Below are 24,645 nucleotides of genomic sequence, written 5' to 3' on the forward strand. Positions count from 1 at the left end.
ACTGGAACCTCTGGCGCGAAATGAATCAATTGAAAACACTTTTCCAACACCAGAACGAAATTACGGTCTCTCGACGCGCGTTTCGCTTACCAAGTTAGCGTCTTCAGGAGATCATTGTGACTAAATGTTACTACTATGTTAGTGTTTGTATATGCTAGTGGCCTGTTACTAGTACCTGTTGATAGTACCTAACTACTACCGGTTAGTAATACGTAACTACTACCTGTTATTGTTTCTATGCTAAACTACCTGTTTTTTTATTAATACTTCTAATTTGTTATGTATCCCCTCTATGTCAGTGACTATACCCTCCATTTCTTCTCTAATATTTATCTGTTTTTCATTTAGAATTATTACGTATAAGACCAAAGGGCTGTTTGAAATAGGACGTTTGTTGATTTCAAACTTTTTCGATTTCCAAGCTTTTGAATGCATCTGGAGAGTTTGAACATTTCTGTAGTCGTTCTCTATGGCATGTTGAGCGACACCTCCGGTTTATGAAACCGAACAAGCGAAATTCGCGTCGAGAGAATGTAATTTTGTTCTGGTGTTGAGAAAGTGTTTTCAATACTTTCAATTATTCTCGATAATGTTGATAACAAAGAAATAGGTCTACAATTAGATGAATCCTCAATATCACCACCTGTAGTGGAATTAACTACTACCCTTTTAAAAAATGGTGGAAATATACCTGTTGAGAAAGACCAGTTTATAAATTTAACTAACTCGAATAAAGCATTGCCTCATCCTTTCCAGAAGTTGTTCCGTTATTCATGTCTTATAACTTTGTTTCGTTCTTTGATGTTCGTCTCTTTTACGGTAAAAGTTTATGTAATGTTTATAACTTTCAGGGTAATTCAATAAGGATCTCCTGAGGGTACAGTTTTAGCGTCAATCTCTCAGCAACTGAATAGAAAAAGATATTGATTAAGTCGCTGTCCATTAAAAAACTTTTCGTTTTACTACCACAAGTTTAATAATAATTTTTGAAAAATTCTCTAAAGTCGTTAAAGTGGTAAATATTATTCATTCATATTTCGTTTTCCTATTTGTTTTTGGTCTCTGCTGTTGAATGATGTGCTTGATAACTAAATACACAAATATATTCCCTTGTTATTTATGAATTTCTGTATTATTTTCGAATTCAGATAGCACGTTATTCAAGTTACAAATAAACATCAATATCTTTTGACTAATCATGTGTATGTTCAACAAGGTCATTATTAAAACAAATCCAATCGAGTTTTGAACAAAGTAATTGTGCGTCATCATTCATGATTGAGTCAGTTGTATCAATTGAACGTCATGTTTTGTATTTTTTCGCAATGTTAATAATATGTTGTTATTGCAGGTTGTTTCTTTTGTAAAACCCTGACAGTGGTTCCAGCAGTAGCGTACGTTTATTTAACTCGGCTAGGTGACGAAAACTTTTGCTACAAGTTTTACCGAGTCATTCTTAGTATTAGACTAGAATTGAAATATCACCAACTTCATATTCATTGTTGAAATTTAAGGATCACGTTCTACAGCTTAACAAAATCCTATTATCTGCATGTTATGCAGTGAGAATAACGAACCTTTAGGTTGTTTCAAAAGTTCTGTTTTATGAGTCTACTTTAAATTGTAATATCTCTGTCGGGACTGGTGATAGGTGAATTATCATTAAGCGTACTCAACGATAAAATTTATTAACACAAAACACAATAACAAACATAACACGAAAAAGAAAATTACGAGGTAACCTCGAGGAACTAACTCTAAGTCTTTTCTCGGTCAGCGAGGAAAATCTAGAGGTGGTTTAGTTCTCGGCGGAAACCCCTGAATAAGAAGTAGTTCTCAGCCGAAATCTCAGAACAGAATGAATGAAAGCTTCGGCTAAAAATTAAATTGGAAGTAACTTTCTCACTGACAAAAGGTCGAGTCATAAATTTAGTCAGAAAAGATCAACCACTTGAGCCCTTCTCTTAACTCCTAAAAGTGTTAACAATGAGTACCTACTCGAAACAACAAGTAGTTTCGTTCTAAATATCCATCTTTTTTTTGGCAATAAAGTTTCTTTTCAAGAGAAGAGGTCATTTCAATGATACGCGTTGAAAAAAATACAAAAATGCTAAGTAAAAATTAAAATAAAACAATTAACATAAAAAACCCAAGCAGACGGATATTTTGGACGACTGCTCGATAACAGAGTTATGAAAAGTTAATTTCCTGACAAGAATTTATAATTCAAAAATTAAAATCAATAACGAAATAAAATGTTGCTAAAGTAAGTAGTTGTACCGTACATCTCAATGAATACTTATTCAATTTATTCATTTGAATCAGTACCCTTTTCCCAACGTAAGACAAGTCTATTAATTCCGCCTGCATTAAAATAGTGTGCCCAGGATTCGACGAAGGCCGTTTTGGTCTGGTTCTAATTGCTGAAGGTTCTACCGGTGTGAAAGATATCGAAGTGCTTGAAAAGATTTTAGTCGGTTGGCGAGAGGTCTGGGGAGTATGGTGGAACAGGATCGGACCGGATCTGTTGAACAGTGCCGGTTGCTCCTGACGCAATTTTCGGTACATTTCATCGATTTTTTCACTCTGCTGTGATGGTTTGGCCCGGTTGTAGAAAGTTATAGTGAATCACACCAGCCGCTAACCACCATACAGTAACCATGTTTTTTTTTAGGGGGATTTCGCCTTCGGAAAGGGGCCGATGCGCAACTATTGTCCTGAACGTCTCCTATTGTCGTAGAGGAGACACGTGACAATCCGATCCAAATAAGAATCGTTGCAGTTGCCCAAAAGCAAATAAGAATAGACCTCGAAATGTAACCATTTCTGTCGATCTCTCAAATCGTGGAGCCCTCACTTTTCTAGCTTTTTGACCTTTCCAATACGTTTGAAACCATCAAAAACCGCATGGGAGCTGACGCTCAGCTCTTCCGCTATCTCACGCAACGTTTGTGATGGGTTGGTCTCCACCAGGGTCCTCAAATCCTCGTTCTGGATTACTGTAGGTTGTAGGTCGATCAATTCGGAGCTCAAACTTCTGCTAAAACTGTGTGTATTAGGTTTAGGAACTGTCACATTTGTTGTTAGTCACAAAAGTACGTTGTTGAATCATTAGCTATTGAAGTGAATATTTCCTGTATCTAATATATAAAAATGGATGTTTGTTGATTGGTTGGTTGGTTGGTAAGTGATAAACTTCTACATCGCTCAACCGATCGTGATGAAACTTGACATATATAAGTAATTTTTCATAGAGAAGGTTTTCAGGCTATCCATTTTTCTGTAACTCGCCACTAGAGGACGCTGTAGAATAATTTTTTTAAAAGCACTGTTGTATAATGCTGCACACGCCTAAGTTCGTTGATGCCCATTCTGTCAAAACATTGGAACAGGAGCGATACAGCAACATAGTACTAGTATATTATATATTCAATAAAGAAAATCAAATATATGACATGGTGGCAGCGGTGGGATATTGATGTAATGCTAATGAAATACCGAAATACACCCCTCAAACAATTACAAAAATCTCCAGCACAAATTATGCTCAATAAAACACTAAGAACAAAACTGCCCATTTTAGAAAGTGATCTGATGCCAATTATCACTGAAGGGATTCAAGAAAAAAGAATATTAGCACATGAAAAACAAAAATTCTATTACAATAGAGGAGCAAAAGACATGCGGCGTTTAAATGAAGGGGATAATGTGTATTACAGAAAAGGAAAAGTTTGGGAGAGAGGTAAAATAAAGGAAATTCATTCATCTCCTAGGGCCTATGTGATAGATACAGATGACGGCCAACTTTTGAGAAACAGAAAATTCTTTAGGTCAGAACCAACTAATAATAACAGTCCGGATAATCAGCCATCGATTGAAAACACACTTGATGAAAATAAAATAGAGTCGAAAACACATTAGCCCTCATCTTCTATTTCACCCATCCCTAGAAAATCTAATAGAATTATTAGAATACCATCAAAATTTAAAGACTTCGAATTATATAAGTAATTGAACTTGAACGGAGAGATGTTATATATTATATTACCATACTTTTGATGACAACTAGATATAAGTATTAGGAACTGTCATGTTTGTTGTTAGTTACAAAAGTACGTTGTTGAATCATTAGCTGTTGAAGTGAATATTTCCTTTATATATTATATATTCAATAAAGAAAATCAAATATCTAACATTGTGTATTTTTCACTGGTAGAATCTCACCTTAGATATAGAGTCCCCTTCTGGGTGCTCAAACCTGTTTACAGTAAGTACCTCATGTACCTTAATTAAAAGTTTGGTTGTCCATCTCCCGAATTATTTGAAGTGCATAATGAAATGCAGAGTTCAGGAAAAAACTAAGGATTTTTGTGATAGACTAGTATAGTTTGCAAGAATTTCGTGACTAATTTTTGATTTCGTGTTATATAGATATGTATATATTTATGTTGTTTGTTATAGATAGGCTCTTTTCAAAGAGTATATTTTTGAACGTGTTACTTTTTCATATAGTAATTAATAAATGGCGTAGAATAAATCCAAAACAAGCATGTTAGATTGATGACCTATTTTGTGAAAATTCATATTGAATATAGAATAGAGAAAATAACCATTCTCAAGTAAATTCAAGCAGTTCGACAAACAATTCCTCATAATCTGTTTGAAATCTGTTTTTCCGTTAATCAGCTGCCGCCCCCATCGACAACTCTCAGAAGTTGTGAAACTTGTGCGGGACTAACGAGGTCTTACCTTTTAACGTGTGATTCCTAACACGGAATACAATAATATAGTCAATGTCATTTAGGTAGGTTAATTAAACCTGTACCTGAAATAACAAAAATGTTACTTGACTCATCAATACCTTATCTGAGATACCAAAACAATAATTACTTATCTAATTGAATAGAACTGACCTATACTTGATGAAAATCCATATTAAAAAAACTAATTAATACAGTTTATTGTATGATTTTCACTATGAAGAGTTTTACAAAAACCGCAACACGTGTTTTTGTAAAACCCTTTATAGTAAAAATCATACAATAAACTGTATTAATTAGTTTTTTTTTATTATTTATTTTTCGTAACATATTGTTACGTTTTTCCCGGTGAGTTGACCAATAATTGACTACACTGAATAATCAAACTTAACTTTATTTCACTTTGAATACAACAAACACTGAAGTATTTTAGTTGAAACTAAAACTTCAACTATTATTCGAACTTCTACTTGACTGTGTCGATATGCTCGTGGCTAGCATTTATACATCGTAATCGAATGCGCTAGAAAATTTCGCCGAAATTCCATCAAAATCGATAGCATTATTCTCGCTATATCTAGAGCGGCAGCGAACATCCTACATTCACCCGCTCTTAGCTACGTCACGATTGGTTTATGGTTACCATTGGCGGCCTGCGTTATTTTCTTTAGGGCATGATTTACAACAATATCAAAAAACTACTTGTGGGTTGCTCCGAATAACAATAGATCCTGAACTAGTTGTCATAATTCACAAAATTCAAAAGAGGAGAGCTGCATAGTTCTACTTGGTCATTGATTATTTGGAAATTAGAGTTTTTACTATCATTAATAATCTATTATTATTGGCGGCTCGGTGAGACAGTTAAATCAATTCCTGAATTTCCTCAACTCAAATATCAGTTCAACATATATAGGAAAAACACTTTCGCGGACTGTACCATCCCCATGGATTTTTCAGTCCATTATCACATGAATTATCGGCATTCAGATCAATGATACATGGATCATTTATGATTCCTTCATCAGAGAAGGTTTTTCAAGAAGAAATGAAGATCATGAAGCAGATCGCATGTGATAACCATATTCTGGTCAACTGATTTGAGAAAATAATCTCCAATGAAACCAAAAAAAATATCATGAATAAACTATATCTAAATATGCTAACATATATTCGGGAAAGCTCACCAAAAACATAAAAAACTATTTTTAAATAGTTTAAATAACTACGTCATTTACTAGTAAAAGTAATTTGGAGAACATATTATTCAACGCAAAACCCAAAAGGGATAAGTGGAAAAAATCAGGCATATACAGATTAGAATGTGATGACTGTTTAGCAGTTCATACATTCCAGAAAGGCAGAAATTTTAACATGAGTTACCGAGGGTATATGCAAGAAACAAACCACACAATAAATTAAAAAAAACATGAAAATTCCCCATACGTGCAGTAAAGGAAGGCAGATTGATTTGTTGGAAGCATTGGAAATAAATAAATTGAATTAAAACATCCAATTTCAAAACCCTCAATGACCAACTAGAACTATGCAACTCTCCTCTTTTGAATTTGTCAATTTTGACAATAGTTCAGGATCCATTGGTATTTGGAGCAATCCTTAAGTAGTTTTTTTAGATCAATAGATGGTAAATGCTGGTCCCACCCGGCATCGCCCGGTGAGATACCATCGCAACGGCTTAGGCAGCGTGAAGTTGCTTTCGGGCTAACGTTGCTATACCGCTGTTTCCGGTTTCAATGGTGGAAACATGACGAAAATGCATGATGGCGCTCCTAGGTTCAAAATACTCCGGAGGTAAAATAGCTCCCCAATCGGATCTCCGGGAGGGGGCTGATTCAAAGGCATCATCCTGCAAAAGTTATTCGAAAACCACTATTTCTGACAGTCAGTAGGGTCTTCCTCCTAACTGCAGTTGCTGAGAGGCCCACTAGCAACTTTGAAATCGATTTCTGCGACATCAGAGGACTCATCTCAAATATTAACTCAGTGCACCAATCTCATAGTCCTCATATTCTTGCATTCATAGAAACCGAAGTCAGTGCTTCAAGAAACCCCGTCAATTTTCTATATCCCGGCTATAATTTCCACTCCCGATTCATACGTAACTTTAGATTATCTCTTTTTATCAGAAGCGATCTCTCCTGTCAACGAGAGGAAATGCTGGAACCCCAAAACTTTGATGTAATGTGTTTCAAAATAAAATCACAGAAGATCTCCAAATTCATATGCTGCGTTTATCGATCACCTAGCAATACACAATATAGGGAACTATTCTCTTCATTTGCAAACAACATTGACTTTCTGCAAATCAATCATTCCAGTGCCGAAATTTCCATATTCGGTGATTTCAATGTCTACAATATCGAATGGCTCAATGAAACGACCTTCTAACGGCAAACCTTGGTTCAACAAAAATTGTGAGCAAACTGTCGCCTCCAAAAATCTCGCCTACCGGCAGTGGCGCAAAAATTTCAATGCCAAAAACCGAACTAGGTTTGTTAATGCTCGCAACAGCTGTAAACTCAGGATAAATGAAAACATAGAACTTTACAATCAAGAAATTAGAGATAAACTGCTTGCCAATCCCAACGGGTCTAGATCCTTCTGGTCGGTAGCTAAAGCTGTTAATCAGAACTTTACAAAATCCACAATTCCACCACTAACACAAGTGGATGGTTCAATTGCAACAACATCCATAGAAAAAGCAAATCTACTAGCAATTTGCGTCCCACTCCACAGGCGAATTTTGAAACAGCTCGATATCAACAAGACATCTGGCCCTGCTGAAGTGCCCGTCATCGCACTTAAAAAGTGCGCAAATGAACGCATACCAGTATTTTGCAGACTTTTGAATCTGTCTTGTTTATAAGAAAGAGGTTTTTCCTTCTTGTTGGAAAATTGCTCGCGTTCAGCCTATTTCAAAAAAAGGGAAGAAAAATCTTCCAAATAACTATGGACCAGTCGCTTTGCTATCAGTGATATCAAAAATCATAGAGAAAGTCGTAAACCACCGTATCCTTAAATGTTTGGAAGTGTTCAACATATTGAGCGATCATCAATATGGCTTTCGGAAACAAAGATCTACAGGCGACCTTCTATCGTATGTCACCAATATTTGAAAAAACGCAATCGAGAAACGTTGAGAGTAGAGAGCTGTTGCGCTTGATATTTCTAAGGCTTTTGACCGTGGGTTGCATGAGGGTTTGCTGGCCAAAATGGCTTGTCGGACCATTTTGGTGAATGACTCTTCAGCTTCCTGAAAGAACGTTACCTGCAAGTGGCCGTCGATGGATAACTCTCGAATACTTTCACAATCAGCGCTGGTGTGTCCCAGGGATCCATATTGTCTCCAATCTTTTTTTTATTGTGTATCAACGACTTATTGGAAAAAACCAAGAATCCAATATATTGCTTTGCTGACGCAACACACGTGTCTCGTCATTCCATTTGGATTCCAGGGCATCGGCTAGGGAGGCACATCTTCACTGGCAGCAGGAGGTTGCATATGTTAATGAGGCATCGGTTTTCTCAAAGAAGATAAATATCCCCGAACCGGATATAATAATAGGGGAGCCCAAGCGGGGATTTCGGGATTTACTAAAGCGCGGCAGATTAATATACAGGGGGATACCTTGTACCAGGTTAAGTACCTCCACCAAATATGAGCCCCATATATAAGGCCGCCTGTGAGGAATAAAGGATCAGATTAGTAAAAAAAAAATTGATCATCAGAAATTCTCGAGCGCGTCAGATTAAGGTAAGGCGAGTTAGTTACCTGCTAAAAAGTGTATATTCCAGTAATCTGACGATTTCCGCAAGCCGAAATAACAAAAATTCGTCGATAAAGTTTAATGCGTGCAGCTGTGTGATACCTATATTTCCCTCTCCGAGTTTCTATTCCTCTATTCTCAATTCACTTTTTCTCTATATATTACTCTCTCACTCCGTCCCCACTCTGAATTCTATTGCCATGAGGCCATCACAGAGACTCGTTCGTGATGAAGATGGTGATTAATTAATCAATTAATTGATGGATATAGCCTACGTAGTAGGAAATCATAATGAAGAAAAGTGAAATTAAACTTTCTATGTTTTTACCACTTTTATTTGTAACTAACATTACTGCAGTTTCGTCCTATAAGGACATTTTCAATCTTATACAATATATCTTGTATAAGTTTGAAAATGTTCTTATATATTGTATAAGTTTGAAAATGTCCTTATAGGACGAAACTGCAGTAACGTTAGTTACAAATGAAAGTAGTAAAAAACATAGAAAGTTTAATTTCTCTTTTCTTCATTAATTAATCAATTAATTATAAAAAAGTTAATTTTTTTGAGCATTTTTTAAAAATTATTTTCTTATAAACACAGTATTCTACTCAAAAAACATACACTTATTCATTTGCATGCTTTTTCCTGAGCTTTTCAATACATTAAGTACAATGAATTGAAAAAAAAAAATAAAATAATTTTGTTTTTGTCAGATTGAGCGAATCCCTCTAGATAATCGTCGGATTATGAGACAGCACGTCTAAAACATAAAGATGGACCATATATAGTATTTCAAAATGGCGAATTTTTTTGCCACATTATAATAATGGTCGCGAGTTTGCGTCAGAACGAAATCGTCAGATTATTGAATGAGAGCTTTTTTTTGTTGCACTTGACATCCCCTGAGAAAATCTAACGCGCTCGATTAAATTTTTTTTCTTTTCACTTTTAACCCTTACGTACAACCACCCACATCATGCAAACGATCAGATTAACATACCAACATTATTGAAAATACGTAGGACATTGATGCTATCAATATCTGACGCGCTCGAGTATGTCCATGCAACAGTATTTTTTACGTATTTAAAAATCTATAGCCGCTTCCCCCACCGATGAAAAGGTATATATTATATAACATTTTTTTCTTCTTATCATCTAAGCTTTGCAACCTAATATGTCTCAATGACGCTCGAGTAAATCCCCATTTTGCATCGTGGGCTCCCCTGCTATAATAATGTCAGGCCTGACAATTCCGCTTTCTGGACACCATGGATACCAATATGTCGTTGCGCAATCATGTCGCTGGAATTGCAAAGGCTGCTTCTCAAAAGCTTGGAACACTGTTCCGAACCAGAAAACTGTACACACCTCGGCAACTTTTAATGCTTTATAAAACTCAGATCAGACCTTCTTTGGAATATTGTTCTCATGTATGTAGCTCCGCCCCCAAACATACCCTGAAGTTGCTGGATTCCATCCAGAAAAGAGCCATCCGTCTGATTGGAGACGCGAACATCACGTACAACCTTTATAGCCTGGAATATCGAAGACAACTTGAAGATTTGTCTCTTTTCTATAGATACTTTCACGGGAAGTGTTCAAGTGACTTGGCAAATTTGATTCCACCAAGAGCTGTACATATCAGAGATACACGACGGACTGTGGCTGCTCGTCGTTTTGAGGTTCAACTCAGTACACCTCGAACTTCACTGTTTAAGAACTCTTTCATCTGGAGAACTGCGTTTATGTGGAATAAACTTCCTGAGAACATTTTTCCAAATGGATTTAACCTCCAGCGATTCAAATCGAATGTGAATCACTACTTTGGCACATGAGATCCAAGAGCGTCCAATGCATCTCGAAAAAGTCACTGATTGTTGTGGATTTTGGGCTGGCGGCGTAATCGGTCCATATTTGACCAGGCCATCACTGTCAACGGCGAGCACTATAGGTAGATGATTATCAACATCTTTTGGCCAGAATAGGATGATCTGGCCACCAACAACATGTGGTTACAACAGTACGTCGCTACGTGCCACCCAGCTCATGTCACGTTGGATATTCTGCACGAGCGAGTTGTGGGAATGGTCATCTCACGTGGAGGTGATCTGAACTGGCCTCGGAGATCATGCGATTTTCCTAAGTCACAGGTGTATGCTAATAAGCCACAAACCAGAGCGGTTCTCAAACCGCCAACGTAGCTCATGCCATCGGTCAAATTCAGCCTGATTTATGCGCCACAGTCATGTAAAATTGGACTATTCGTATGCGCTTCACGCGGCGGACATTTGAACGATGTTATATTCCACACATGAGGGCATCAACAGCTCTTTCGAAGAAGAAGAAGAATAGCTTTATTTCCAGATAGGCAAACCTAATATAAACATAATTAATGTACTTTATCTAGACATAATACATAAAAATCAAAATAAATTAGTCTATTATAACCAATTAACAGAAAATCACAAAAAAGAAGAAAAAACTATATCGCACATTTCTGTATGGGATACACGTGTACTTACTTATATATTCAATGAAAACAAAGTCTTAGTTATTATTATATTTTAAATATAAATTAGCTTTAATTCAGTTTTTCGTTATGAATGTTATTTGGCAGTTTATTGAAACTGTCCAGACCTGTGAAAAATAACGAGCTCATACCGCTTAGTGAATTTATCCTTGGGATGTGAAAATTGGTGTTCGATCTAGTATCATGATGATGTACTTCAATATTTGTGATTGAAAGGTTTACTAAGAATGTTGGTTGCAATTTATTTATTATTTTAAATATGAATATCACAGTTTGATAATACAGTCGTTGAGAGACATTAAGCCTCCTTAAACTGCAGAGGATATTATGTATAGGTGTCATTCTATGGCAGAGTAATATTATTCGCACTCCACGATTTCGAATTTTTGTAATTGATTTAATTTGTTCTGATTCAAGAGATATAAGAGAGACCTGCAAAAATTATAATGAGGTTTTATTATGCAATTATAGCATGTTATTTTGGCATACATTGATAATACAGATGCCACTCTAAAAAAAAAATACAGTTTCTTCAATAATTTACTCATTACGTAGTCAGCATGATCATTCAATGAAATTGTATTATCTACAATGAACCCTCGATACTTAATTTTACTCACCAAACGATTAAAAAATATTGATATCTCATACACACTTTGTTTCATTCAAATTTAAAGATAGAAAATGCCTAATTAAATTCCCTATAGATCCCTTATCAGCACTCGACCTGCTTATCATTCAGTGTCTACTGAATATGTACATATCTGCTTATAAATATTACACGTGTGTCTGGATATTTGCATATTCACAGATAAAGTTTAATTTTATGAGAAATATAGACGATTTAGGTTTTTCAGCTACCGGTCCTCGCAAATAATTTTGATTTTAAGAAAATTGGTTGATGGCGAATATTCTTTTCACTTTTCCAAAAATTTTAATGCAACGATATTTCATTATTATTAATTGTCGTTATTCAACGTACCATCATCTGCACTTCATTTTAGTTTCTTGGAATATCGATTATTTGTAAGCGTCACCTTAATAGTCTAGTTTCTTATGTGTTAATGGCTATCCTAACCAGGACACTACCGTCTTAGGAATCACACGTTGAAAGGTAAGACCTCGTTAGTCCTTAGCTCGCACAAGTTTGTCAACTTCTGAGAGTTGTCGTTCGTATGGGGGCGACAGTTGAATAACGGAAAAACAGATTTTAAACAGAGATTTTTTAATTAGCCAGATGAATCACTTAAGAAAAAGCTTGATGTCACATTTCACATTAACATTATTGATAATTGTTGGTATTCAACATACCATCATCCACACTTCATTTTAGTTTCTTGGAATTTCGATTATTTATTAGCGTCATCTTAACAGTCTAGTTTCTTCTGTGTCAATGGCTACCCTAACCAGGATATTGCCAACTTGCGAAATGACACTCAAAAAAAAGCTTGATGTCACATTTCATGTTAACATTATTGGTAATTGTCGGTATTCAACATACCCTCATCTACACTTCATTTTATTTTGTTAGAATTTTGATTATTCATTAGCGTCACCTTAATAATCTAGTTTCTTCTGTGTCAATGACTCCCTAACCAAGATACCGTGAACTATCCAGATGGTCGGTCGGTAGCCAAGCGGTTCGGCGTGGGTGCTTTGTTCACTCACTCGAATTGATTGCCGTGTTGGTCGGTGGTTCAAGCCCTAGTCTGATCGATCGATCTTCACTTGCTATCGTCCAAACCGTGTTAGGAATAACACGTTAAAAGGTAAGACCTCGTTAATCGTTGGCTCGCACAAGTTTCCACTTCTGAGGGTTGTCGTTCGTAGTGGTGCGACAGCTGGTTAACGGAAAAACAGATTTTTTTAAACAGACACGGGTATTTTGTTCATTGAATTCCATTTTTTTTTCTAAAATTATTTGAGCAATAATTATCTATGAAATAATTATCTATAAACACCGTTTAGTCCAAGTCTCCAGAAGACACTGCAGCCTCTTGGGCTTATTGCGTTTATTCTCCCATCTTCTCATGACACCCATTCCCTGAACTAGTTTGTAAAGGTTCCGTGTTGGATGTTCGTCATATTCTTCTGGACGTAATTTCGTACGTCCATATATTGCCTGCCTCCTATGATTCAGTGCCTCACATTCGCATAAGATGTGTAGAGCTCTTTCTATCCCTTCGTTGCATAATCTGCAGCTGAGGTCTCCGTTGTACAGCCCCATTTCATTCAGGTGTCCTCTAAGCGGACAATGACCGGTTAGTAGCCCTGTAATTATTCTGAGCCGATCCCTACTATATTGAAGTAGTTCTTCGGTTCTTTTCTCGGACGGTTCCCTAATGAAAGTTCTACTGTGTTTGTTGCCAGATACTTTTGTCCAGTACTGTATGTGTTTCTTATTGGTCCATGTCCTAATCTGGTTTCTTACCAATAATTTTGGTACCCCCAGAGCTGTTTCAGGACCTATATATGAAGTTGATGATCCGCATCTAGCACATTCATCAGCTTTATCATTACCTATGATTGTACCCAGTACAAAGTTAATTTGTTTCTGTTTGCAAAGTCATTCAGTTCTTCATGGCATTCCCAGACCAGTTTTGACGTCACCTTCGGGTTTGTCAGAACTCCTAGTGCGCTCTTGCTGTCTGTAAAAATATTGATTCGCTCATTTCTTTGAGGTCTCAAATTAAAAACGCCTTATACAAGATATCATGCACTTCCGTCTGAAAGAAGGATGTGTATATTCCTAGCGGATAGCTGTAGTTTAAATTTCTATCCGCTCGGTATATTCCAGCTCCCGTTCCTTGTTTGGTCTTTGATCCATCTGTATACCAGGTGTTTTTCCAAACATGTTTTCGGGAAGTCTAAGGGTCTTCCACTCTTCACAGCTTATGATTTTGGCCGTGAAGTTTGTGTTAAAGGTGTACTTCGGTAGCATCAAGATGTGCTCCTCCACTTGTTCCGAAATTTCTGTTCGGTCCGATCTTTTATAGTTCGGTGAGTTTTTCAGTCTAAATTAGCCCATCCTGGCCTCCCCCATCATCACAAGGTGTCAAGGAGGTAGATTCAGGAGTGTCTCCAATGCAGCTGTTGGGGTAGTTCTCATTGCTCCCGTCATTCCCAAACATGCTAGTCTTTGCACCTTGCCTAGTTTGTTGATGGCGGTCGCCTGCTTCATCTTTGGCCACCAGACCAGAGATACGTATGTTATCATGGGTATAACCACCATCGTGTATAGCCAATATACCATGTCTGGTTTTAGCCACCATGTTTTTCCATAGATGCGTCTGGCGAGCATCAGTGCTACCTCCGCGTTCCTCTTTATCCTGTCCAAGTGTTGGTTCCATGTCAGTTTGGAATCTAGGATTACTCCCAGATATTCAACCTCTCCCGACACTTGTATTTCTTCACCTCGAAGTTTTAGAGGTCCGAGACCGTCCGTTTTAGTCCTCTTGGTGAATGCTACTATGGTCGATTTGGATGGGCTTATGTTAAGCCCTTCTTCTTCGGTCCATCTTGTTATAATATTCAGGGCCTGCTGCATGCATCCCTTCACTACATTATTGTATTCACCCTGGATTAGGATGACTAAGTCGTCTGCATAGCCCAGTGCTTTATACACATTGTGGTCCAAAAGACATAATAGCTCGTCCATTAGGTACAAGGTTCCATAACAGAGGGGATAGAACCCCCCCCCCCTGAGGACAGCCCATTGCTACCCGTGCCACGACTGTTTCCCCCATAATGGTAAATGCATAAATAAAAAATATATAATAATATTTCTGGAACTCCTAAAAGTAAATTGCCTGTATAGGTTGGAAAACGATTTTGGAAAAACACATTCACAACGAATGCTGCCTTCCAATGAAAATTTCATTTGCGAACAACAAAAAGTTTTATATGTATATAATCATTTTGAAAATTGAAAAAATATAGGTTGAAGTGAACAAACATTTTAAAAATCTTACTACCTTTTTTATGTTTTTTTCAGGAGCTATCTTTGGCTAGTCCAGAAACCACAGGATTTTCCATGTGGAAAGAGACCCCCATTCCGATGTACTTAGCGTTTCGTTTCTTCAACTGGACTAATTATGAAGAAGTTAAAAATAATTGGACAATAAAGCCAATGTTTGTAGAGCTCGGACCGTATACTTACCGTGAGCATCATATTAGGGAGAACATTACTTTCAATGACAATAACACAGTAACTTTTTATAATAAAAGAATATGGAAATATGCCCCAGAGAAATCAGTAGGTTCTTTGGATGATAAGATAACTACCTTCAATCCTATCGTAGCGGTAAGTGTTAAAAAAATAGATAACTATTTTAATTCAATTCAAATTTCACTAGTTCGGACTTCCATTGTCTACTATATAAAATGATTTGAAATCCCTGAAACAAGTAAAAAAGAATAATTAAAAAAGAATAGCTGAAGATAACAATTATATTAAGCAACAATAAACCTGAAATGAAATGATAGTGAAATAACCTACAAGTAAATATATAATAATTGAATAAATAAAAATTAAAGGAATGAAAAAAGAAGATAATAAAAAGTGTAGAGATTCCAAGTCACGTTAGTTCACGACGTTTCGATTGTTGGTATCTACAATCGTCTTCGGGTGATGACTGTGATGACCCAGTCATCACAGTCATTTCATTTCAGGTTTATTGTTGCTTAATATAATTGTTATCTTCAGCTATTCTTTTTTAATTATTCTTTTTTACTTGTTTCAGGGATTTCAAATCATTTTATATAGTAGACAATGGAAGTCCGAACTAGTGAAATTCATCACGAAACATTGTCAATCACCTTCAAACAAATCTTCAATTCAAATTATCACCATTATATAACTTTGAAATCGTAAAGATCCGTTTCATATTCTGTGAATATAGTAACTGATGTGTTCAAATGTTTATGCCAAATATTCTGGGATGTTTCACAGAAAACCTAAAGTCTTACCAACTTTTTTTTTACATAATATAAATATACCGCACGGTAAAAACTTCAATTTCATAGCTGTAATAATTTTGCGTTTCAATGAAACAAATAACTTCGTAGTTTTGACTTGACTGGCTTTATTCAGCATACAATTCTAACCATACAAGTAAAAAAACATTCTAAGAAATATACCGGGTGGCTCCATCCAAATGATGGATCTCCACAATATCACAAATTTGAGATATCCTCTTCTGTCGGTCACAAGGATTGGTATCGGTGCATCCACAATGATTTGAACTTCAATAGTCATTTTGATTATACTTACTTTTCTTTTTCTCTCGGATATTGTTCATCCGTCGTATATCTGTTTAATCTCAATAAGTAAAATATGCTCCAGAAGCTTCAAAATCGTGGAATGAAAATAATATTGAGAACAAATCGCCTCACCCCTACAAGAACAATGTTAAATGACCCTCAGTTGGTTCTCAGTGGAAAAGAGGCTGTTTTATTTCAATATGATTTTCATATTCAAAATAATAAACCATGTAGCACCAAATTACTTACAGAAGTACATAATTCAATAAAAATATTCATAATTATAACACAAGTGGCAAAAATAACATAAAGGTTCCTTGGAGTTCGGTCGGTAGCCAGGCGGTTCGACGTAGGTGCTTTGTTCACTCACTTGAATTGACTTCCGTGTTGGTCGGTGGTTCAAGCACTAGTCTGAACGGTCGATTTTCACTTGCTATCGTCCAACCCGTGTTAGGAATCACACGTTAAAACTATTCTTCTTTGTTTGTATATGTATGTTTATTTATATATACTTTTTGATATGTTCGTTGCAATTTTTTACTTATTAGTATACTTAAAATTTTATTCCGTATGACTATTTTATATTTCAATTACCGAATCTTGTGATACTTCCATTTTTTATTATATTTTTATTTTTTATTCCATATGTATTTTAAAAAATAAGCTTCAACTGTTCACACAGTAATATTATATTAAGCCTACTATTTTATATGACTGTTATATATTTTCCTTTCTGTATATTACAATTGCCTCCTTATATGCATATTAGGGTTCCTAATTCAAATAAAGATCTATCTATTTATATACTTACTTAGAACAAAGCATACAAGAGTAACACATCAAAGCTTTGGTCTAACCGTGAATCAGTGACCCACTCATTGAATAGCCATTTTGGAGGTTATGAATAAATTTAGATTTTCATGTTATTCATCTTTGTTTTCCGGAATATTGGAATCACAAAATTTCGACTTTAATCTCGTAATTTCGAAATTACGACTTCAAACTCGAAATTTCTACTTTAAAGTCGAGATTTCGAGATAAAAGTCGAAAATTCAAAGTCGTAATTTTCAAGAAACAAATAATAAAAATATGTGGCCCTTCTGCGCTTCCGTAGGCATGGAACCGACTTTCCGGGCTCATGAACTTTCCGCAGTTCAAACAGCGTTTGGTTAGTAAGTTAGCATTTAAATTATAAATGTCATACATACATGCCCTATTCGCAAACTTTCCCTAGCTTTTTCGAAATTTTCACTTGCACCATCTATAACTCAGAGCTTGGTTCTGAAACTCATTTTTTACCTCAGGGCTATAAAAATCATACATTTTCATGTATGTATTTGACCCTCTAAAACTTTACTATAGGTTTATGTGTCTGGAAGTATTAATCTTTGACACTAAATTTTTGCCACACAATAATCAAGATTGAAAGTGATTTTTCTTGAAGTTCGAATATCAACATGGTTTTTTATCAAGCCCTTCATTTGATTCTGTTGTGGTTCGTGAATCAAGCGGACTGAACTACTGTACTCTTATTTTCGTAGAAGAACTTTATTGTGTATGTTAATACATGAATACATGTTATGGTTCGTGAATCAAGCGGACTGAACTACTGTACTCTTATTTTCGTAGAAGAACTTTATTGTGTATGTTAATACATGAAAATAGGAAACTGACTTTTAATATAAAGTTATACACACTCACAATCAACAACTTCAACTATTGTAACTATCCAGTAAATTGACAACTACAAACTATTCAATATCAGACATTATATACAGTCTCACAAATAATGAATTAATAATTCAACAGATTCATACTTTGCAAAATACCTAATTCTCAACTTGATTTCAGGCTGTGGCAAATTTAGTCAAGGATAAGCACTATCTAGTCAGAGTGGGAGTGAATTTTTTTCTGGAAGAGAAAAAAGTTCCTCTGGCGGTTACGAAGACTGTTAAAGAATTCCTTTTTGAGGGATACGACGATGAGATGTTGGAACTACTACACAAATTACATGTTAAAGGAATCAATGTGCCTTTTCAGAAATTTGGATGGTTTGTAGACGTGAGTATGCCACAAATTTTCAATACTTATCTCCTGTCCTTCCAAGCAGATGGGATTGTAGACTTTTAGGTACTAAGTATGTTTTTTTAAATATTAAAACGGTCAGGGATAATTGAATGTGCGTGAAAGAACTGACACTGCTTGCGGTTGTTGGAATATACAGGGTGTTCCTTAAACACATGCTAATATTTAAGGAGGTAATTCTTAAACCCATTTTAAGAAAAAAACTTCCTATGGACGTATGTCCTAAACGCCTTAACTTTTGAGATACAGGGTGGCAAAGTTTTCAAAAATAATCAGTTTTTTAATAATAACTGAGATAATTTTGTAGACATCTTTGGCATATTTGGTACATATGTTCTATGCCTCAAGGCTCATTTTCTGATGTACACAAATTTGTATTTTTTCAAACAGTGGCATCCCTACGGGTTTCGCATTGAATATTTTTGGGGAAAAAGTACTACGCCAATGCTTTCTTTTCAAAATAAAATCATTTTTAAAATCCTCATTTATTTTTGAGAAAATTTGATCTCCTGGTATTTCTTTGTCCGACGCATGATTTTCACTCAAAAAAATAAAAATCGACAGAAAGCAAATTAAGAAATTAGATCAATTCTAAAATGAATGAGAATCTGAAAATTGCTTCATAACGCATTATCAATTCCCTAATAATATTTGAAAACATAATCTGCAAAAAAATAAATTTTTCACAAAAACGAGTTTTATTTTATTTTGTGACGGTAAGTCTAAACGAATAGCACACATTTGTTAATTAGTAATAATACCAAAACTGATTATAAAAATTGTTGGAAGTGGCCACCTGCACTTAGTATGCATGCTTCCGCCCTTCTACGCATGGAATTACGCACCCGTTCAAATATTCCCGGCGTATTTCGTATAGTTTCACACGATGCAACTATTCGCTCTCCTAAATCTTCTAAAGTATTAACGGGAGTTTTATCCACAAGAGTTTTAAGGTGACCCCATAAAAAAAATCTAAACTGTTGAGATCGGGGGATCTTGCTGGCCATTGCTGAGGTCCTCCGCGACCTATCCAACGATTAGGATAAACTGTATTTAAATGGTTTCGGACAATTACACTGAAATGAGCAGGGGCGCTATCGTGCATGTACCATATTCGATTCCTTAACGCAAGTGGCACATCTTCCAATAACCCAGGTAAGTCTTCTTCGAGAAAGTTTAAATAAGAACAACCATCAAGGCGTCCTGGTAGAAAAAATGGGCCTATTAGATGATCACCTATAATTCCTGCCCATACATTAACCGAAAATTGGTGTTGGAAATGGGTTTCGGTTATTGCATGGGGATTTTCTTCAGCCCACACATGATTGTTATGGAAATTTTGAATGGTATTCCGAGAAAAATTTGCTTCGTCTGTGAACAAAATTTGTGTCTCAAATTGCGGATTTAGTGCAATACTTTGTAGATACCACTGACTGAAGTTCACACGCTGTGGAAAATCTCTGGGGAGTAATGCCTGCACTCTTGAAATATGGTATGGGTATAACAAAAAATCAACCAAAATACGCCAAACAATTTGATGACAAATATCCAGAGTTCTAGCGATCTTTCTCGTATACTCGTCTCAGGATGTTCCTCAATTTCTTGCAGCACCGCTTCCTCAATTTCAGGAGTTCTTACTACACGAGTTCTACCTTCCGGAGTCCCTTTCTTGAAACTACCAGTTTCCCTAAATCGACGATGAATATTTGAAAAGGTTCGGCTATCTGGTAAGGCACGATTAGGATATCTTTCCTGATAAATGCGCCTGGCTTCTGTTGCATTACCATCGGCAAGGCCATATACGTAATGCATTTGCGCCATTTCCGCATTCGTATAATTTACCATATTTACTGATATTCAGAAAAACAGCGGACTACCAAAATAACTTCAATAACACTTCAAAATCAATCAAAACGCGCTGTGACAGTTTTTAACACCAACACCTTACTTTAAACCAACATCAATATTAGCTACTGACGTTTGTACATACAGAGAATTCGTTTTTTATTGCTATGGTGGGTACGCTGTTTTTTCTGCTTTTAATCTTTAAAAGAAAATCACATATCGACAAACTCCATATTTCCAAGAGGAAATATGGATAACTAAATTTATGTTTGCAAAAATTATTAAGCGGTGCTGCGTTATGACGTAATTTTAATTGAGAACAGTGCAACTGACAACAAACAAATACCTTTTAGATCCTCAATTATTTTGCAACAAATCTGATCTCTTAGTTTGCTTTCAGTCGATGCACGCATCAGATTTTTAAGGAATTTATCCTTAAATAAAGCGATTTTTAATTTTTTGAGCGAAAACCATGCGTCGGATAATTTTTAATTCAAGATAAATCAGTGGCGTAGTATTTTTTTCGCCAAAAATATACATTTCAAAACTCGTACGTACGCCACTGGCAGAGAAAATTAAGAAAATTGTACATCAGAAAATGCGCCTTGAGGCATGGAACATATGTACCAAATATGCCAAAGATGTCTACAAAATTATCTCAGTTATTATTAAAAAACTGATTATTTTTGAAAACTTTGCCACCCTGTATCTCAAAAGTTAAGGCGTTTAGGACATACGTCCATGGGACGTTTTTTCCTTAAAATGGGTCTAAGAATTACCTCCTTAAATATTAGCATGTGTTTAAGGAACACCCTGTATATTTAACGATTGTGTATTTTGAATATTTTTCTAGTACCTAAAAACAGTTCCTAATATAATTATTCTCAAACCAAGATTGAAAACTTTTTTGATTGATGAAAATGGCTATTCTCTTGAATTTCTGTAATTTTATCTCTTTCCATATATTCTTCATTGTTTGTTCATTATGTTATTTGGTTTATGTTTTTTTGTCACTAATTCATTTGCATGTAATTTTACTTTGACTTTCCTCTTGTTATATACCAGATGACACAGACTCATGGTAAACCCAAAATTTTAAATATTGAATATGATCACAACGAAAGATTTTTTTCCAACTTCTAGAATAGAAATCAAAGTTCGATTTTTAAATGAAACACCTTGTATACTATTACATTGTTGATACCACATTGTTGATATTTGAATTATGGACACGACTTCACCCCTTTAGATCTTTTAGGTCCTCACGGGTTATCGGGGAAGTTGCTATGAAACAATAAAATAACTGTTGTCATTTTGATGAACTGTTATTGTTAGTAACCGAAAACATTGTTGGAGGTCGTACTGATATAACAGAAATGAGTTGAAAATGCCTCTTCGTGAGTACATTCATTGAGCCAAATTACGGAAAAATAGGTAAATAAATAAAGAATTAACGAGGGGTGTACTCTTAGTCTTAACTCTGTTCTTCAAAATGCTTGAAGTAATTTCTCTCCCGACTTTATCGTACGGGTTATTGTTTCTAGTACAACTGCAAATGCAATATGTCGACATTCCCTATGAATAAGCTGGCTTTTTTTCCTGTCATGAACTTGTGGCATTTTCAAATCATTTCTGTTATTAATACGATATCCAACAATGTACTCAGTAACTAACTAATGATAACAGTTCATTGAAACGCCAAAAGTTGTTTTATTTTGTTTCATAGCAACTTCACCGATAACCCGCGAGGACTTAAAAGAGGTGATCTTGCTGGCCACCTGACAGAACCATGTGTTCCAATCCATAATTCAAATATCAACTATGGGGTATCATCGGATTTAGAAAATTAGGTTATTTTCAAAAATATAATAGTATAGCGTGTTTCATTCAAAAATCAAACTTTGAGAGTATATTCAATATTTAAAATTTCGTATAAATAGCTTGAGAAATAAAGACAAAAAGGGTGTGTACATGAATCTGTGTCATATATTTTTTCTCTGGTACTTTTCAACAAGTGAAATAAATATATTATTATTATAATTATGAAAACATATATTTTTCAATTGTTCATACCCAATAACATGATTTGCTGAAATCTTTTCAATTTTCAAAGACTTATGTACATTCATGTGAATACTAATTTTGATGGAATTGATTTTTTTTTGAGATATCAAAAATTGTTTCTGAATGAAAAATAATGCTCTTTCATTAGGTTTACTATGGGCAGCAATACATCTTCAACTTATTTTATTATTTTTATGGTTGCAGAGAAATAACAGTGCAGAATATGATGGCCTGTTCAATATGAATAATGGCCGTGATACTATCGACAAATTAGGTCTTGTAAGATTTTGGAACTATCAAAATAGTGTTCCTTACTGGAAAGGACAATGTGGAAAGGTCGAAGGAACTACAGGAGAACTATGGTATCCACCGAAAGACACGAAGACCATAAAAATTTTCTCTAATGATCTTTGTAGGTAAGGATAACAGAAAAACTAACTTTGAATATCAAAACCAAACCTGAATTATAATTCAATCCGATGGCGTATTTGAGAAATGCCTCTATCACCAGAAATATCAACCCTTTCCAAAAATGTTGGTTGGGTAACAGGATCAGTTATTGTTAGAAAAACAATTGTTTTCTTGTCAACTTTTTGAATTTATTTGGATTCTTAAGCGCTCGAAAAGGAATTTATTTGGACATTGCCTAGTTCAGGCCCCATCACACTTTAATTTAACTTTTAAATATTCATTAATTTGATATTAGTACTACTGATGAAAGGTTAGGCTAGGTTGGGTTATATTTTAATTGTGCTGTTCAACATTCTTATTTATTTTATTAATTCATATAGATTCCCAACACCAGAACAAAAATTAAGGTATCTCGACGCGCGTTTCGCTAACCAAGTTAGAGTCCTCAGGAGATCATTATGACAGTCATAATGATCTCCTGAGGGCGCTAACTTGGTAAAGCGAAACGCGCGTCAAGAAACCGTAACTTTTGTTCTGCTGTTGGAAAAGTGTCTTCAATAGATAGGGTATTACCTAGTTAAGGTCCCAGCGCAACTAGGCAGTGAAACTTTAATATAAATAAATAAGAATGTTTAATAGCACAATTAAAATATCACTCAACCTAACCTAACCCCAAAACCTAACCTTTAATTAGTGTTAAATCAAATTAATGAATATTTAAAATTTAAAGTGCGCTGGAACCTAAACTAAGCAATGTCCAATATCAGAAACCAACAATACACTACACAATTGACATGAAAACCATTAAATTTGTGTAGTGTAGTTGGTCTTGAATATTTTGTTAGTTAAAGGATCACAAAATATTGCTTCCATTTTTTAAAAACACTTGTTTCGCCATACCATGGCTTCTTCAGGCGTGTCTAAAGTGTGAAGAACGCCCGAAGAAGCCATTGTATTGCGAAACACATGTTGCGTTTTTGTAAAACTGTTGAGTGAAAATCTCACAATAAAGTGTTTTTTGAATATATTGGTTATGGATTTTCATCAAGCCAATTCCATCATATAAATATTGCTACATTCACTTTACACAAATTCAAGACTACCAGTTGTATTCAACTCATATAATCATAAACAAATAGTTCAAAGTAAAAATGAAAGAAGTCAACAGTTGCAAATTGAAAGACTCATAAAAATATAACCTCAATTATATTTGCTGATGATATAAATTTGGTTATTAAACTATGATCTGTTCCTTAATGATAGTAAAACTTTATCCTTGTATACTAATACATGAACAGCGGTAGGAAACTCTAGCACTGTCAAATATCTGGGAATGTGGATAGGTAGTTACTTACGCTGATCTGAACATATAAATGCTCTCTTTGAGGGAAAGTTAGTAAAGACTATATTTGCTTGAAAAAAAAAATAAGAGATGTAGTTAGCCAACAAGCAGTTCTAACTATGTATAACTAACTATTCCATCGACTTATATTTTATATAGTGTTGTCCTGGGGTGACTCAACTCAAAATACATTTGATACAAATATTCATTTTACAAAAGGTAACAAACAGTAAGAATCAGTTTTGAAGATAAATGGGACTCAAGTTGCAAACCAACTTTTCTAACCCTAAAAATAATGGCATTATTTGCAGTCATTGTGTACCCAGAAATTATTGAACATTAGAAAAAAGACAAAAATAACCTAGTTATTTCATAGGCAAGAACAAAAATCTACTAAGATACATATCCACCTCTTTAACAGCTTACCATCTCATTTCAAGAATTTACCATTTACTCTTTTGAAAGATAAACTGTTAACATTTTTTTGTATTCAGTGTCTGTATAGTATTGATGACTTCACTGCATTGATGAGTCGAAATAAATGTGCAATT

The 24,645-nt window shown here is 35.1% G+C and overlaps 1 protein-coding gene across 3 annotated transcripts in view; it reads left to right on the forward strand.

Moving 5' to 3' along the window:
* The window catches only part of LOC111507183 (protein croquemort), a 184,680-nt gene that overhangs the window by 154,955 nt on the left and 5,080 nt on the right, over nt 1-24,645 (forward strand). For all 3 annotated transcript variants that reach the window (XM_074181615.1, XM_023162461.2, XM_023162464.2), the window contains 3 exons: nt 15,080-15,388; nt 18,199-18,408; nt 22,546-22,757. In XM_074181615.1, the coding sequence (XP_074037716.1) occupies nt 15,080-15,388; nt 18,199-18,408; nt 22,546-22,757 (731 nt within the window). The remainder of the gene's footprint in view (nt 1-15,079; nt 15,389-18,198; nt 18,409-22,545; nt 22,758-24,645) is intronic.

Source organism: Leptinotarsa decemlineata, unplaced genomic scaffold (genome assembly GCF_025532065.1).
Source record: "Leptinotarsa decemlineata unplaced genomic scaffold, Ldec_3_MD MMD2_tig00026314_RagTag_RagTag, whole genome shotgun sequence".
NCBI lineage: Eukaryota > Metazoa > Arthropoda > Insecta > Coleoptera > Chrysomelidae > Leptinotarsa > Leptinotarsa decemlineata.